We start from the raw sequence: 18,420 nt of genomic DNA, 5'->3' as shown, positions 1-18,420 counted from the left end.
AGCTATATCATATGTATGGCCAGCTCAGAAATAAAGGCACAATCAGCTACCAGCTATATCATATGTATGGCCAGCTCAGAAATAAAGGCATGCTCAGCCCACAGCTATATCATATGCATGGCCAGCTCGGAAATAAAGGCACACTCAGCTACCAGCTATATCATATGCATGGCCAGTTCAGAAATAAAGGCATGCATAGCCCACAGCTATATCATATGTATGGCCAGCTCAGAAATAAAGGCATGCTCAGCCCACAGCTATATCATATGCATGGCTAGCTCAGAAATAAGGCATGCTCAGCCATCAGCTATATCATATGTATGGCCAGCTGAGAAATAAAGGCACACTCAGCTACTTGCTATATCATATGTATGGCCAGCTGAGAAATAGAGGCATGCTCAGCTACCAGCTATATCATATGTATGGCCAGCTCAGAAATAAAGGCTTACTCATCTACCAGCTATATCATACGCATGACCAACTCAGAAATAAAGGCACGCTCAGCTATCAGCTATATCATATGTATGGCCAGCTCAGAAATAGAGGCATGCTCAGCCACCAGCTATATCATATGCATGGCCAGCTCAGAAATAGAGACATGCTCAGCCGTCAGCTATATCATATGTATGGCCAACTCAGAAATAGAGGCATGCTCAGCTACCAGCTATATCATATGTATGGCCAGCTGAGAAATAAAGGCACACTCAGCTACCTGCTATATCATATGTATGGCCAGCTGAGAAATACAGGCATGTTCTGCCACCAGCTATATCATATGTATGGCCAGCTCAGAAATAGAGACATGCTCTGCCACCAGCTATATCATATGCATGGCCAGCTCAGAAATAAAGGCATACTCATCTACCAGCTATATCATATGCATGACCAACTCAGAAATAAAGGCACGCTCAGCTATCAGCTATATCATATGTATGGCCAGCTCAGAAATAAAGGCACGCTCAGCTATCAGCTATATCATATGTATGGCCAGCTCAGAAATAGAGGCATGCTCAGCCACCAGCTATATCATATGCATGGCCAGCTCAGAAATAGAGGCATGCTCAGCTACCAGCTATATCATATGTATGGCCAGCTCAGAAATAAAGGCACACTCAGCTACCTGCTATATCATATGTATGGCCAGCTGAGAAATACAGGCATGCTCTGCCACCAGCTATATCATATGTATGGCCAGCTCAGAAATAGAGGCATGCTCAGCCACCAGCTATATCATATGCATGGCCAGCTCAGAAATAGAGACATGCTCAGCCATCAGCTATATCATATGTATGGCCAACTCAGAAATAGAGGCATGCTCAGCCATCAGCTATATCATATGTATGGCCAGCTGAGAAATACAGGCATGCTCTGCCATCAGCTATATCATATGTATGGCCAGCTCAGAAATAAAGGCACACTCAGCTACCTGCTATATTATATGTATGGCCAGTTGAGAAATAGAAGCATGCTCAGCCACCAGCTATATCATATGTATGGCCAGCTCAGAAATAAAGGCACACTCAGCTACCTGCTATATCATATGTATGGCCAGCTGAGAAATACAGGCATGCTCTGCCACCAGCTATATCATATGTATGGCCAGCTCAGAAATAGAGGCATGCTCAGCCACCAGCTATATCATATGCATGGCCAGCTCAGAAATAGAGACATGCTCAGCCATCAGCTATATCATATGTATGGCCAACTCAGAAATAGAGGCATGCTCAGCCATCAGCTATATCATATGTATGGCCAGCTGAGAAATACAGGCATGCTCTGCCATCAGCTATATCATATGTATGGCCAGCTCAGAAATAAAGGCACACTCAGCTACCTGCTATATTATATGTATGGCCAGCTGAGAAATAGAAGCATGCTCAGCCACCAGCTATATCATATGTATAGCCAACTCAGAAATAGAGGCATGCTCATCTACCAGCTATATCATATGTATGGCCAGCTCAGAAATAAAGGCATGCTCAGCTACCTGCTATATCATATGTATGGCCAGCTCAGAAATAAAGACACGCTCAGCTATCAGCTCTATCATATGTATGGCCAGCTCAGAAATAAAGGCTTGCTCAGCTACCTGCTATATCATATGTATGGCCAGCTCAGAAATAAAGACACGCTCAGCTATCAGCTATATCATATGTATGGCCAGCTCAGAAATAGAGGCATTCTCAGCCACCAGCTATATCATATGCATGGCCAGCTCAGAAATAGAGACATGCTCAGCCGTCAGCTATATCATATGTATGGCCAGCTCAGAAATAAAGGCACACTCAGCTACCTGCTATATCATATGTATGGCCAGCTGAGACATACAGGCATGCTCTGCCACCAGCTATATCATATGTATGGCCAGCTCAGAAATAAAGGCATACTCATCTACCAGCTATATCATATGTATGGCCAGCTCAGAAATAGAGGCATGCTCAGCCATCAGCTATATCATATGTATGGCCAGCTCAGAAATAAAGGCACACTCAGCTACCTGCTATATTATATGTATGGCCAGCTGAGAAATAGAAGCATGCTCAGCCACCAGCTATATCATATGTATGGCCAACTCAGAAATAGAGACATGCTCAGCCGTCAGCTATATCATATGTATGGCCAACTCAGAAATAGAGGCATGCTCAGCTACCTGCTATATCATATGTATGGCCAGCTCAGAAATAAAGACACGCTCAGCTATCAGCTATATCATATGTATGGCCAGCTCAGAGATAAAGACACGCTCAGCTACCAGTTATATCATATGTATGGCCAGCTCAGAAATAAACGCATGCTCAGCCACCAGCTGTATCATATGTATGGCCAGCTCAGAAATAAAGGCACAATCAGCTACCAGCTATATCATATGTATGGCCAGCTCAGAAATAAAGGCATGCTCAGCCCACAGCTATATCATATGCATGGCCAGCTCGGAAATAAAGGCACACTCAGCTACCAGCTATATCATATGCATGGCCAGTTCAGAAATAAAGGCATGCATAGCCCACAGCTATATCATATGTATGGCCAGCTCAGAAATAAAGGCATGCTCAGCCCACAGCTATATCATATGCATGGCTAGCTCAGAAATAAGGCATGCTCAGCCATCAGCTATATCATATGTATGGCCAGCTGAGAAATAAAGGCACACTCAGCTACTTGCTATATCATATGTATGGCCAGCTGAGAAATAGAGGCATGCTCAGCTACCAGCTATATCATATGTATGGCCAGCTCAGAAATAAAGGCTTACTCATCTACCAGCTATATCATACGCATGACCAACTCAGAAATAAAGGCACGCTCAGCTATCAGCTATATCATATGTATGGCCAGCTCAGAAATAGAGGCATGCTCAGCCACCAGCTATATCATATGCATGGCCAGCTCAGAAATAGAGACATGCTCAGCCGTCAGCTATATCATATGTATGGCCAACTCAGAAATAGAGGCATGCTCAGCTACCAGCTATATCATATGTATGGCCAGCTGAGAAATAAAGGCACACTCAGCTACCTGCTATATCATATGTATGGCCAGCTGAGAAATACAGGCATGTTCTGCCACCAGCTATATCATATGTATGGCCAGCTCAGAAATAGAGACATGCTCAGCCACCAGCTATATCATATGCATGGCCAGCTCAGAAATAAAGGCATACTCATCTACCAGCTATATCATATGCATGACCAACTCAGAAATAAAGGCACGCTCAGCTATCAGCTATATCATATGTATGGCCAGCTCAGAAATAAAGGCACGCTCAGCTATCAGCTATATCATATGTATGGCCAGCTCAGAAATAGAGGCATGCTCAGCCACCAGCTATATCATATGCATGGCCAGCTCAGAAATAGAGGCATGCTCAGCTACCAGCTATATCATATGTATGGCCAGCTCAGAAATAAAGGCACACTCAGCTACCTGCTATATCATATGTATGGCCAGCTGAGAAATACAGGCATGTTCTGCCACCAGCTATATCATATGTATGGCCAGCTCAGAAATAGAGACATGCTCAGCCACCAGCTATATCATATGCATGGCCAGCTCAGAAATAAAGGCATACTCATCTACCAGCTATATCATATGCATGACCAACTCAGAAATAAAGGCACGCTCAGCTCTCAGCTATATCATATGTATGGCCAGCTCAGAAATAAAGGCACGCTCAGCTATCAGCTATATCATATGTATGGCCAGCTCAGAAATAGAGGCATGCTCAGCCACCAGCTATATCATATGCATGGCCAGCTCAGAAATAGAGGCATGCTCAGCTACCAGCTATATCATATGTATGGCCAGCTCAGAAATAAAGGCACACTCAGCTACCTGCTATATCATATGTATGGCCAGCTGAGAAATACAGGCATGCTCTGCCACCAGCTATATCATATGTATGGCCAGCTCAGAAATAGAGGCATGCTCAGCCACCAGCTATATCATATGCATGGCCAGCTCAGAAATAGAGACATGCTCAGCCATCAGCTATATCATATGTATGGCCAACTCAGAAATAGAGGCATGCTCAGCCATCAGCTATATCATATGTATGGCCAGCTGAGAAATACAGGCATGCTCTGCCATCAGCTATATCATATGTATGGCCAGCTCAGAAATAAAGGCACACTCAGCTACCTGCTATATTATATGTATGGCCAGCTGAGAAATAGAAGCATGCTCAGCCACCAGCTATATCATATGTATAGCCAACTCAGAAATAGAGGCATGCTCATCTACCAGCTATATCATATGTATGGCCAGCTCAGAAATAAAGACACGCTCAGCTATCAGCTCTATCATATGTATGGCCAGCTCAGAAATAAAGGCTTGCTCAGCTACCTGCTATATCATATGTATGGCCAGCTCAGAAATAAAGACACGCTCAGCTATCAGCTATATCATATGTATGGCCAGCTCAGAAATAGAGGCATTCTCAGCCACCAGCTATATCATATGCATGGCCAGCTCAGAAATAGAGACATGCTCAGCCGTCAGCTATATCATATGTATTGCCAGCTCAGAAATAAAGGCACACTCAGCTACCTGCTATATCATATGTATGGCCGGCTGAGACATACAGGCATGCTCTGCCACCAGCTATATCATATGTATGGCCAGCTCAGAAATAAAGGCATACTCATCTACCAGCTATATCATATGTATGGCCAGCTCAGAAATAGAGGCATGCTCAGCCATCAGCTATATCATATGTATGGCCAGCTCAGAAATAAAGGCACACTCAGCTACCTGCTATATTATATGTATGGCCAGCTCAGAAATAGAAGCATGCTCAGCCACCAGCTATATCATATGTATGGCCAACTCAGAAATAGAGACATGCTCAGCCGTCAGCTATATCATATGTATGGCCAACTCAGAAATAGAGGCATGCTCAGCTACCTGCTATATCATATGTATGGCCAGCTCAGAAATAAAGACACGCTCAGCTATCAGCTATATCATATGTATGGCCAGCTCAGAAATAAAGACACGCTCAGCTATCAGCTATATCATATGTATGGCCAGCTCAGAAATAAAGACACGCTCAGCTATCAGCTATATCATATGTATGGCCAGCTCAGAAATAAAGACACGCTCAGCTATCAGCTATATCATATGTATGGCCAGCTCAGAAATAAAGACACGCTCAGCTATCAGCTATATCATATGTATGGCCAGCTCAGAAATAAAGGCATGCTCAGCTACCTGCTATATCATATATATGGCCAGCTCAGAAATAAAGACACGCTCAGCTACCTGCTATATCATATGTATGGCCAGCTCAGAAATAAAGGCATGCTCAGCTACCTGCTATATCATATGTATGGCCAGCTCAGAAATAAAGACACGCTCAGCTATCAGCTATATCATATGTATGGCCAGCTCAGAAATAAAGACACGCTCAGCTATCAGCTATATCATATGTATGGCCAGCTCAGAAATAAAGACACGCTCAGCTATCAGCTATATCATATGTATGGCCAGCTCAGAAATAAAGACACGCTCAGCTATCAGCTATATCATATGTATGGCCAGCTCAGAAATAAAGACACGCTCAGCTATCAGCTATATCATATGTATGGCCAGCTCAGAAATAAAGACACGCTCAGCTATCAGCTATATCATATGTATGGCCAGCTCAGAAATAAAGACACGCTCAGCTATCAGCTATATCATATGTATGGCCAGCTCAGAAATAAAGACACGCTCAGCTATCAGCTATATCATATGTATGGCCAGCTCAGAAATAAAGGCATGCTCAGCTACCTGCTATATCATATGTATGGCCAGCTCAGAAATAAAGACACGCTCAGCTATCAGCTATATCATATGCATGGCCAGCTCGGAAATAAAGGCACACTCAGCTACCAGCTATATCATATGCATGGCCAGTTCAGAAATAAAGGCATGCATAGCCCACAGCTATATCATATGTATGGCCAGCTCAGAAATAAAGGCATGCTCAGCCCACAGCTATATCATATGCATGGCTAGCTCAGAAATAAGGCATGCTCAGCCATCAGCTATATCATATGTATGGCCAGCTGAGAAATAAAGGCACACTCAGCTACTTGCTATATCATATGTATGGCCAGCTGAGAAATAGAGGCATGCTCAGCTACCAGCTATATCATATGTATGGCCAGCTCAGAAATAAAGGCTTACTCATCTACCAGCTATATCATACGCATGACCAACTCAGAAATAAAGGCACGCTCAGCTATCAGCTATATCATATGTATGGCCAGCTCAGAAATAGAGGCATGCTCAGCCACCAGCTATATCATATGCATGGCCAGCTCAGAAATAGAGACATGCTCAGCCGTCAGCTATATCATATGTATGGCCAACTCAGAAATAGAGGCATGCTCAGCTACCAGCTATATCATATGTATGGCCAGCTGAGAAATAAAGGCACACTCAGCTACCTGCTATATCATATGTATGGCCAGCTGAGAAATACAGGCATGTTCTGCCACCAGCTATATCATATGTATGGCCAGCTCAGAAATAGAGACATGCTCAGCCACCAGCTATATCATATGCATGGCCAGCTCAGAAATAAAGGCATACTCATCTACCAGCTATATCATATGCATGACCAACTCAGAAATAAAGGCACGCTCAGCTATCAGCTATATCATATGTATGGCCAGCTCAGAAATAAAGGCACGCTCAGCTATCAGCTATATCATATGTATGGCCAGCTCAGAAATAGAGGCATGCTCAGCCACCAGCTATATCATATGCATGGCCAGCTCAGAAATAGAGGCATGCTCAGCTACCAGCTATATCATATGTATGGCCAGCTCAGAAATAAAGGCACACTCAGCTACCTGCTATATCATATGTATGGCCAGCTGAGAAATACAGGCATGTTCTGCCACCAGCTATATCATATGTATGGCCAGCTCAGAAATAGAGACATGCTCAGCCACCAGCTATATCATATGCATGGCCAGCTCAGAAATAAAGGCATACTCATCTACCAGCTATATCATATGCATGACCAACTCAGAAATAAAGGCACGCTCAGCTCTCAGCTATATCATATGTATGGCCAGCTCAGAAATAAAGGCACGCTCAGCTATCAGCTATATCATATGTATGGCCAGCTCAGAAATAGAGGCATGCTCAGCCACCAGCTATATCATATGCATGGCCAGCTCAGAAATAGAGGCATGCTCAGCTACCAGCTATATCATATGTATGGCCAGCTCAGAAATAAAGGCACACTCAGCTACCTGCTATATCATATGTATGGCCAGCTGAGAAATACAGGCATGCTCTGCCACCAGCTATATCATATGTATGGCCAGCTCAGAAATAGAGGCATGCTCAGCCACCAGCTATATCATATGCATGGCCAGCTCAGAAATAGAGACATGCTCAGCCATCAGCTATATCATATGTATGGCCAACTCAGAAATAGAGGCATGCTCAGCCATCAGCTATATCATATGTATGGCCAGCTGAGAAATACAGGCATGCTCTGCCATCAGCTATATCATATGTATGGCCAGCTCAGAAATAAAGGCACACTCAGCTACCTGCTATATTATATGTATGGCCAGCTGAGAAATAGAAGCATGCTCAGCCACCAGCTATATCATATGTATAGCCAACTCAGAAATAGAGGCATGCTCATCTACCAGCTATATCATATGTATGGCCAGCTCAGAAATAAAGACACGCTCAGCTATCAGCTCTATCATATGTATGGCCAGCTCAGAAATAAAGGCTTGCTCAGCTACCTGCTATATCATATGTATGGCCAGCTCAGAAATAAAGACACGCTCAGCTATCAGCTATATCATATGTATGGCCAGCTCAGAAATAGAGGCATTCTCAGCCACCAGCTATATCATATGCATGGCCAGCTCAGAAATAGAGACATGCTCAGCCGTCAGCTATATCATATGTATTGCCAGCTCAGAAATAAAGGCACACTCAGCTACCTGCTATATCATATGTATGGCCGGCTGAGACATACAGGCATGCTCTGCCACCAGCTATATCATATGTATGGCCAGCTCAGAAATAAAGGCATACTCATCTACCAGCTATATCATATGTATGGCCAGCTCAGAAATAGAGGCATGCTCAGCCATCAGCTATATCATATGTATGGCCAGCTCAGAAATAAAGGCACACTCAGCTACCTGCTATATTATATGTATGGCCAGCTCAGAAATAGAAGCATGCTCAGCCACCAGCTATATCATATGTATGGCCAACTCAGAAATAGAGACATGCTCAGCCGTCAGCTATATCATATGTATGGCCAACTCAGAAATAGAGGCATGCTCAGCTACCTGCTATATCATATGTATGGCCAGCTCAGAAATAAAGACACGCTCAGCTATCAGCTATATCATATGTATGGCCAGCTCAGAAATAAAGACACGCTCAGCTATCAGCTATATCATATGTATGGCCAGCTCAGAAATAAAGACACGCTCAGCTATCAGCTATATCATATGTATGGCCAGCTCAGAAATAAAGACACGCTCAGCTATCAGCTATATCATATGTATGGCCAGCTCAGAAATAAAGACACGCTCAGCTATCAGCTATATCATATGTATGGCCAGCTCAGAAATAAAGGCATGCTCAGCTACCTGCTATATCATATATATGGCCAGCTCAGAAATAAAGACACGCTCAGCTACCTGCTATATCATATGTATGGCCAGCTCAGAAATAAAGGCATGCTCAGCTACCTGCTATATCATATGTATGGCCAGCTCAGAAATAAAGACACGCTCAGCTATCAGCTATATCATATGTATGGCCAGCTCAGAAATAAAGACACGCTCAGCTATCAGCTATATCATATGTATGGCCAGCTCAGAAATAAAGACACGCTCAGCTATCAGCTATATCATATGTATGGCCAGCTCAGAAATAAAGACACGCTCAGCTATCAGCTATATCATATGTATGGCCAGCTCAGAAATAAAGACACGCTCAGCTATCAGCTATATCATATGTATGGCCAGCTCAGAAATAAAGGCATGCTCAGCTACCTGCTATATCATATATATGGCCAGCTCAGAAATAAAGACACGCTCAGCTACCTGCTATATCATATGTATGGCCAGCTCAGAAATAAAGGCATGCTCAGCTACCTGCTATATCATATGTATGGCCAGCTCAGAAATAAAGACACGCTCAGCTATCAGCTATATCATATGTATGGCCAGCTCAGAAATAAAGACACGCTCAGCTATCAGCTATATCATATGTATGGCCAGCTCAGAAATAAAGACACGCTCAGCTATCAGCTATATCATATGTATGGCCAGTTCAGAAATAAAGGCATGCTCAGCTACCTGCTATATCATATGTATGGCCAGCTCAGAAATAAAGACACGCTCAGCTATCAGCTATATCATATGTATGGCCAGCTCAGAAATAAAGACACGCTCAGCTATCAGCTATATCATATGTATGGCCAGCATTACACTGTTGGTTTTACTATATGAAATACTTGACAGCAGTAAATATTTCTAAAGGAAATGTCAATTGTGTGTAGTCAATGTTACATATAAACCCATTTGAATCAGAAAATAAGGTAATAGTTGATTGTAAAGCATTAAAGTCTGGTTTGTATCCATTTTAGCACCTTAGTGATGGCCAATACGCCTTTTTACTTACCACTAATGGTCTTTAAACCTGCACAACTGCTATGAATCAAGAAACCTTAGATTCTGACATTTCAATGCCTTACATGCTACAATCAATAGTAACTGCAGCATGTAAGCAGATGACAGGGGTAGGGGGCTCTTTCTGTCACCCATCGGTACCTTGCAATGCAATCATAAGGTACCAATGGGTTCCCGTAGCAGGTGGAAGCCTGACTAAGGCTGGGTTCACATGGGGTGTAAACCCCGCGGAAATCCCGCGGAATGACGGCACGGAAATGCCACAAGATTTCTGCGGTAGAAATGCAGCTTCAAAGCTTGCGCTGTTCGGTAGGGTTTTGAAGCGGCTTCGCTGCCTGCATTCTGCTGTGGCCATCACTCCTCATAGAGAGGAGAGAGGCTGCTGCGGAAACGGCAATACTATTGACATGCCGCGGCTTTGATATCCACGCAGCATGTCAATTTCAGTGCAACTTAGCCGCAGCGGACTGGTCGCAGCGTGTGGACGAGATTTTCGAAAATCCTGTCCACTTTGCTGCTTTATACTGGGATAAGAATTGCTGGCAGAATTTTTGTACAGAAAGTCTGCATGGAAATTTCACGGCAATTCCGCCCCGTGTGCACCCAGTCTAAGGCTTCTGTGTCCGCCATGTAACTCAGCCTATTAGATCCTGTCTCAGGCAAAGTCTAATAATCTGCTGTCATAGGCATAGTACAATTCACTACATAAGTAATTCGGTGTACTATTCTAGCGATCAAATGATTGCACCTTAAAGTCCACTTGAGGGGCTAAAAATAGCATAAAAAGGAAATTTAAAGGAAGAAAAATGCAGTTACCAAACAAACTGAATTCACCTCACATAAACCCATTTTAAATGGAGAACATGGAAAAAAGGGTCGCTTTTTTATATTCCCCCAATGATTTTTTTTTTAGAATTTTCTTGATGGATTGCTGTTGGGAGCTATATTTGGTGATGAATGGAATATTTGTCCATCATCACTCGGATATTTCTGACCCTTGGTGGTGGAATCTTGTTCAATGCTCTCTGGTTGGCAGATTCTATAAGAGGTGGTGGATAGCCTTTTTCACTAAATCTCTTCTTCAGAATAATTGCTTGCTCTTTGAATGATCCTACTGTAGAACAATTTCTCCTAACACGATGACATTGGCTGTAAGAAATGTTGGTCGTCCACTATTTGGCATGGCAGCTTGAAAAACTAAGGTAGCTATTGGTGTCCCTAGACTATTAGTCTGAGTGCATTTGGTCTCATTCTAATTAACCTTTCTCCCTTGCATATTTTCAAACCCGCCATAGACTTGGCAAAACGCAGGAAAAGAGAACAGGTTCTTGAGACTCAAAATAGGCTCATCTCTAAGGGGTTAAACTGTTTATTAGCAAAAAGCATGAATAGCAATTGCCTAATAAAAAGCTATTGTCAGGGATGCTCCTTATTTGCTATATAACTCTTTTTTTAGAGAATTCTCCACTATATCATCTAAAACTGAAGCTGCACCTCAACTATGGAAATCTAATTCCAACCATACACATAAATTGTTGTCAGCAAGGAAAAAATATTCTTCTGTCAGTCAGAAATTGGAAAGTGGACAATTATCCTATTAACATGTATGTTTGGCTTGACTCAAGGTGGAAGACAAGAAAATAAGAAACTACCAGATTCCTCTGGCAGAGCTTATCTCAAGTTAAATAATAGAGTTAGACTGCCCAGAAATTTTACATAACTGTCAGCTAGATGGTCCTGCTGACAGCTATCTCTGCCAACCCCAAGATACACATGCACACTTGGCTCGGGATAAATGCCGCTGGCAGACATATCAAGAGGTGGCTTATCTTGCCAAAACAGAAAGATAGGGCTGTTGGATTTCAACTGCCCTGTCCTTATCTATCCTGACATCTACCTGTGGGGAAAGTCAGGACAACTCCACACACATTAGATCAACCGATCCTGCCGAAATTGGCGAGTTGGGCCAATATTCGGTACTCTGCAAAACTTTAAGGCAGCTGTGGAAGAAATGCTGCAACGTAAGAAAGCTTTCAAAAATAGAAGCGTTAATAGTTTATTTTTGTCAAAGTGAATGAACAAAAGAAAAATCTAAATCAAATCAATATTTGATGTAACCACCCTTTCCCTTCAAATCAGCATGAATTATTCTAGGTACACTTGCACAAAGTCAGGGATTTTGTACGATTATAGTCAGGTATATGATTAACCAATCATACCAAACAGATGATAATCATCATTTCCATATTTAGGGTGAAACACTGTCATTAACTGAAACAGAAACAGCTGTGTAGGAGGCTTTAAACTGAGTGAGAAATAGCCAAACTCTGTTACAAAGGAGAGGTTGTGGAAGACAATTGCATGTCACATGTCATAGTCCATGGCAAGAGTGAGCACAGTAACAAGACATAAGGTGGTTAGACTGCATCAGCAAGGTCTCTTCCATGTAAAGATTTCACAGCAAACTGGGGCATCAAAATGTGCTGTTTAAGCTCTTTTGAAGAAGCACAAAGAAGCAGACAACTTTGAGGACGTTAGAGGCAGTGGTCGGCCAAGGAAACTTAGTGTAGTAGATGAAAAACACATCATGCTTACTTCCTTTCAAAATCGGAAGATATCCAGCAGTGCCATCAGCTCAGAACTGACAGAACCCAGTGGCATGCTTGGAACAACCTCCCTGCTGAGTTTCTCCAAAAAATGTGTACAAGTGTGCCTAGAAGAATTGATGCTGTTTTGAAGGTAAAGGGGGTCACACCAAATATCGATTGGATTTATATTTCTCTTTTGTTCATTCACTTTGCGTTTTGTTATTTTTTGAGAAAAAATTATTAAAGGGGTTGTCCCGAGGCAGCAAGTGGGTCTATACACTTCTGTATGGCCATAATAATGCACTTTGTAATATACATTGTGCATTAATTATGAGCCATACAGAAGTTATAAAAAGTTTTTTACTTACCTGCTCCGTTGCTAGCGTCCTCGTCTCCATGGTGCCGACTAATTTTTGGCCTCCGATGGCCAAATTAGCCGCGCTTGCGCAGTCCGGGTCTTCAGCAGTCTTCTATGGAGCCGCTCGTGCCGGAGAGCGGCTCCGTGTAGCTCCGCCCCGTCACGTGCCGATTCCAGCCAATCAGGAGGCTGGAATCGGCAGTGGACCGCACAGAAGAGCTGCGGTCCACGAAGACAGAGGATCCCGGCGGCCATCTTCAGCAGGTGAGTATGAAGACGCCGGACCGCCGGGATTCAGGTAAGCGCTGTGCGGGTGGTTTTTTTAACCCCTGCATCGGGGTTGTCTCGCGCCGAACGGGGGGGGGGTTTAAAAAAAAAAAAACCCGTTTCGGCGCGGGACATCTCCTTTAACACTTCTATTTTTGAGAGCGTTTTTACTTCGCAGCATTTTTTCAACACCTGCCTAAAACTTTTGCACAGTCCTGTATATCTGATGTGTACGGACACAGTTACGAAGAATATAACCTGACACTCTGTTTCCCTAGAAAGAAGGCTCTGGGGGATGGCACGGTCAATAGAGATCAGAGTTTCAACTGAAATCATTGCCAAGTATCTAATGTCCACAATTTCAAAACCAGAGCAATGATGCCCAACGGGTATTATTCCCATCCCTAATAGTTCCATTGTGTGTGTATATAAGATAGATAGATATTATGAGTGCCTCAGATCATGCTCAGCCAGGGCTAGATCAATGGGTAGGCATACATGTAACTTTTTATAGTGTTTTATAAAACACTCTAAAAAGTTACATATGGGTACAACTTGCATCAGACAGCACATAGATATTCTATCCATGTGCAGGACCTCACACATGTTCATGAATAGGACATGTTGGGATTGTTTTAACTTAGACTTTCCATCTGAGTAAAAAGAAAAAGCCTTGTGCATATACCCATTTAAGTGAATGGGTCCTACCTGTTTCCTGAAAATAAGACATAGCATGATTTTCCAGAATTTTTGAGCATGCAGAATGATTTTTCATGCTTTTTGAGGATGCTTGAAATATAAGCCCTACTCCAAAATTAAGCCCTGCTAACAGTTAATTAAAAAAGTTAATTTAAATAGTGTCCAGGCAGCTATACATGTAAAAAAGGTAAACCTTTTTGAACAAAAATTAATATAAGACACTGTCCTATTTTTGGGAAAACACGGTATTTCTATCCACAAATCGGACGGAAAAAACATCTCTGTGCATGTACCCTAACTTAGATCGGATGAAAAAAACATTTGCGTGCATGTACCCTTACTTTGGTAAAAAGTGAATGTATGGAGTAATTGTATTTCCTCGCTACTAAATAACTTTATCTCATTTCTGTTCTCCCAGGCAAGAGAATTGTGACACTACTCATTTCACAGAGTCAAACAGCCTGGACCAGCAGTTGGAGAAGGTAGTCTTACGTGGAGGCTCTGAACACGGCATTGTTACTCCGCATTCCTCTGTCTACTGTTCATAGTTGTGTTCACGGCTATTTGGCTGAACCATGTGAACATGAAACCGTTAGTTGTGTTTTGAAGTCTCTTAGACAAAAGCCCCGCTTGCTAAGAACTTGAGTTGTGTGGAAAGACAGGGAGGTACAGTGAAAAGAGAGTATCAAAAGGCTGAAAATTTGCTGCGGAGAATAAAACGCGAGCTGCTCCCCGAGGTGGTGTGTCTGTGCACTCCGCTTAGCTACAGATGTTACAGCCTCTATTTTAGTAAAGACCTCAGGTTCTTTGGTAGCACTTTGATATCCTGCTCGAATTCAATATGTGAAATGGAGGAGTCTTTCTGTGACTTGGAGCACAGTACAAGCTTTGAAGTTTGATCCAATTTTTGCTGCTTACCATTTGATGTTGAAAGGATGAAATGAAGAAAATGTACAGTTTTTTTGCCAGTAACTCTGTAGAGCATATGTAAGATAAAAAAAAAATCAAAATCCGCTGGATGATGTACTTAGAAATGTTAAGCAGATTAATACCTTCCTATAGCTTTTTGCTGATACAAATGAAACACGAGGGGGGGAGCGCATAATGTGCCCTGAGATTTCTAGTCTCTAAAAATGGTTTTAAAGGAGCTAGCTCTCAAAAATTCCCAATCGTATCAGTTACTTATTAACTATTTCCTATAAGTCTTGGGTTCTTCTCGGTGGCGTAAGTGGAGTTATCAAACTTTTACTGCATATTTCCCACTCCACACTCCAACTTCATGATTATACTTTAGTCCCTACAGCAATGTTCGCATTATCACCGGATGCCTGCTATTTTGCACCGAGGCTAGTGGCATTGGCTTACTGGTATAGTAGTAAGATTAATGGTATGGCATGGTTTTATTTTCAAGATGATCAAATATCCTTATTTTGCAGGATTTTGGTATGTTTTTATTATGAAAATGTATGTTATAAATTAATGTTTGTATACAACAACTGAGTACTTTAGTGGTATTTTAGCATTAAAGCCTAACTATACTGAAAAAGTATACTGTATGCTTAAAAGTTGGAATAGTGTATTGGTTTTATTGCAGTAAAATCTGAAATTTGCTATTTTAAAGAGGATTAACAGATGTAGTAAGTGTTAATTTGACACTTAACGTGTTAACGGGGATTTCCAGGCAATTGGTATTGATGGTCTATTTTTAGGATAGGGCATCAATAGTTGATTAGTAGGGATCTGCTGCCGAGAATGCTAACCGATCAATTATTCTGGCTCCCGCTAGAACTACCAAAACAGAGTATGAAGTAGAAGCAGATAGCTCCGACGCCTGTATAGGGGTCCACACCGTAATTACAGGCACAGCTCCCATTAAAATGAATGAGAGCTTTGCCTGCAATTACTAGCATTGGCAACTACACAAAGGCTCAGAGCAATCTGCTTTCGCTCTGTACTCTGTGTGTTTTGTCGGTGACAGCGGGCGACTAAAAAGCTGATTGTCCAGGGTCTCAAACAGCCAATCAACTCTTGATGACTAATCTCGAGGATAGGTCATCTATAAAAATTGCTTGAAACAAACCCGTAAATCACAGTGTTAGTAAAGTTTGAATTGACCCTCAACATATCAAAAGCCATTGAAAAAGCCAAGTTAAAATTTGCTGCATCTGTAAGCTTTAATCTAATATAAATAAGCCTACATGCTTTTTCTTGCACCACAATTTGACCCCTTTGCTGTAACATTAGATGTCACACATGCTCACCGGTGTCGTAACATCATTATGTGTGAGTTTAATACATTCAGGAACTGTCAGGCGGGTTGAAAGTTACAATATTAAGTCTATGGGTGGCGCTGCTGTGCTTCAGGCATGCGCTGGAATGAGTGAAGTGGTGCTAAGCAACACAGCATACACTGCTAAGCTGCACCATACACTGCCCAACCAAGAGCGATAGAGAGATATAGCAATAGAGAGAAAAACAGAGAGAGCAATAGAGATACAGTGAGAGATTGATAGAGAGAGAGCGATAGAGAGAGAGAGCTAGCTATAGAGAGAGACAACGACAGAGAGAGAGAGAAAGACAGTGAGAAAAAGAGCGATAGAGAGAGAGAGACACAATGATAAAGAGACAAACACAGAAAGGGAGCAATAGAGAGACAGTGAGAGAGCGATAGAGAAACAGTGAGAGAAAGAGTGATAGAAACACAGAGAGAAAGCAATAGAGAGACAGAGAGAGAGAACGATAGACAGAAAGAGAGAGAAAAATAGTGATACAGAGAGAAAGCAATAGAGAGACAGACAGAGTGATAGAGAGACAGACAGATAAAGAGAGTAATTGAGAGACAGATAGAAAGAGAGCAATAGAGAAACAAAGAGAGAGAGAGTGATAGAGAAACAGACAGAAGGAGAGTGATAAAGAAACAGAGAGAGCAATAGAGAGCAATAAAAAGACAGAGAGAACGATAGAGAGACAGAGAGAGCGTAGAGAGACAGAGAGAGCGATAGAGGGACAAATAGAAAGAGATAGCAATAGAGAGAGAGAAAGAGACAGAGCGATAAACAGACAGAACGAGAGCGATAGACAGAACGAGAGAGCAATAGAAAAACCCAGAGAGAGCGATAGAGACAGAAAGCGAGAATGATACAGAGCGAGAGATAGACAGAGAGGAACAGACAGACAGAGAGACAGAAAGAGAATGAAAGCGACAGACAGACAGAGAGACAGAGCGATACCTAGACAGAAAGAGAGTGAGAGAGAGAGAGAAAGAGATAAACAGACACAGAGAGAGACAGACAACAAAAGAGGCAGATAGAGAGACAGAGAGAGACAAACAAACAGAGAGACAGACAATTACAGAGACAGACAAACAGAGAAAGACCTGTAGGCCTTTTTATATTAGATATCCGCTCCAAATACATAGTGACACTCTAAATAATCACCTAACCAAGCAGGTTTAGAAGTTCACATCCACTACTCTTGAAACATTTTATGTTTGCGTAGCGAACATTGGGTCAATCTAGTATATCTAAATAGTCCTGTCACCAACTTAAGCATGGCAGTCATTATATCATAAGCCTTGTGCCAGCCCTTTTTGTTTTTGAGCTGGGCTGAACTAGCCACTCTACAGATTCAACTGACTTTGGGTGGGCTGCTCTGTCTAATACAATTATTCTGATGGATCAGAACTAGAGATGAGCGAACGTACTCGTCCGAGCTTGATATTCGTGCGAATATTAGGGTGTTCGGGATGCTCGTTACTCGTAACGAGCACCACGCGGTGTTCTGGTTACTTTCAGTTTCCTCTCTGAGACGTTAGCGCGCTTTTCTGGCCAATTGAAAGACAGGGAAGGCATTACAACTTCCCCCTGTGACGTTAAAGCCCTATACCACCCCCCTGCAGTGAGTGGCTGGGAAGATCAGATGTCACCCGAGTATAAAAGTCGGCCCCTCCCGCGGCTCGCCACACATGCCTTGTGAGTTAGCTGGGGGAAAGTACTATCGTGCTGGTGCTGCTGTAGGGAGAGCGTTAGGAGTCAGTGTAGGCTTCAAGAACCCCAAAGGTCCTTCTTAGGGCCACATCTACCTGTGTGCAGGCTGCTGCTAGCAGTGTTTTGTTTTTTTTTTCCTCAAAATCGGCAGTGCAGAGCATTGCACCCGGCAATAGGGACAGAAGTGGTGCATAGGCAGGGAGAGTGTTAGGAGTGAGTGTAGCCTTCAAGAACCTCAACGGTCCTTTCTAGGGCCAAATTTAAGCGTGTGCAGTACTGTGCTGGCTGCTGTTAGCAGTGTTGCATTTTTTTTTTTTCTAAAAATCGTCTGTGCAGAGCATTGCACCCTC

General features: G+C 42.6%; 1 protein-coding gene across 1 annotated transcript in view; it reads left to right on the top strand.

Moving 5' to 3' along the window:
* MYO3B (myosin IIIB) overlaps positions 1 to 18,420 on the top strand; it is a 449,841-nt gene that overhangs the window by 346,096 nt on the left and 85,325 nt on the right. Inside the window, exon 29 of the mRNA XM_066575886.1 lies at positions 14,503 to 14,566. Coding sequence (XP_066431983.1) covers positions 14,503 to 14,566 — 64 coding nt within the window. The remainder of the gene's footprint in view (positions 1 to 14,502; positions 14,567 to 18,420) is intronic.

This window comes from Eleutherodactylus coqui, chromosome 8 (assembly GCF_035609145.1).
Source record: "Eleutherodactylus coqui strain aEleCoq1 chromosome 8, aEleCoq1.hap1, whole genome shotgun sequence".
Taxonomy (NCBI): Eukaryota; Metazoa; Chordata; class Amphibia; order Anura; family Eleutherodactylidae; genus Eleutherodactylus; species Eleutherodactylus coqui.
Note: the sequence above shows the minus strand (reverse complement) of the source record. Positions and strands in the feature narration are given on the sequence as shown.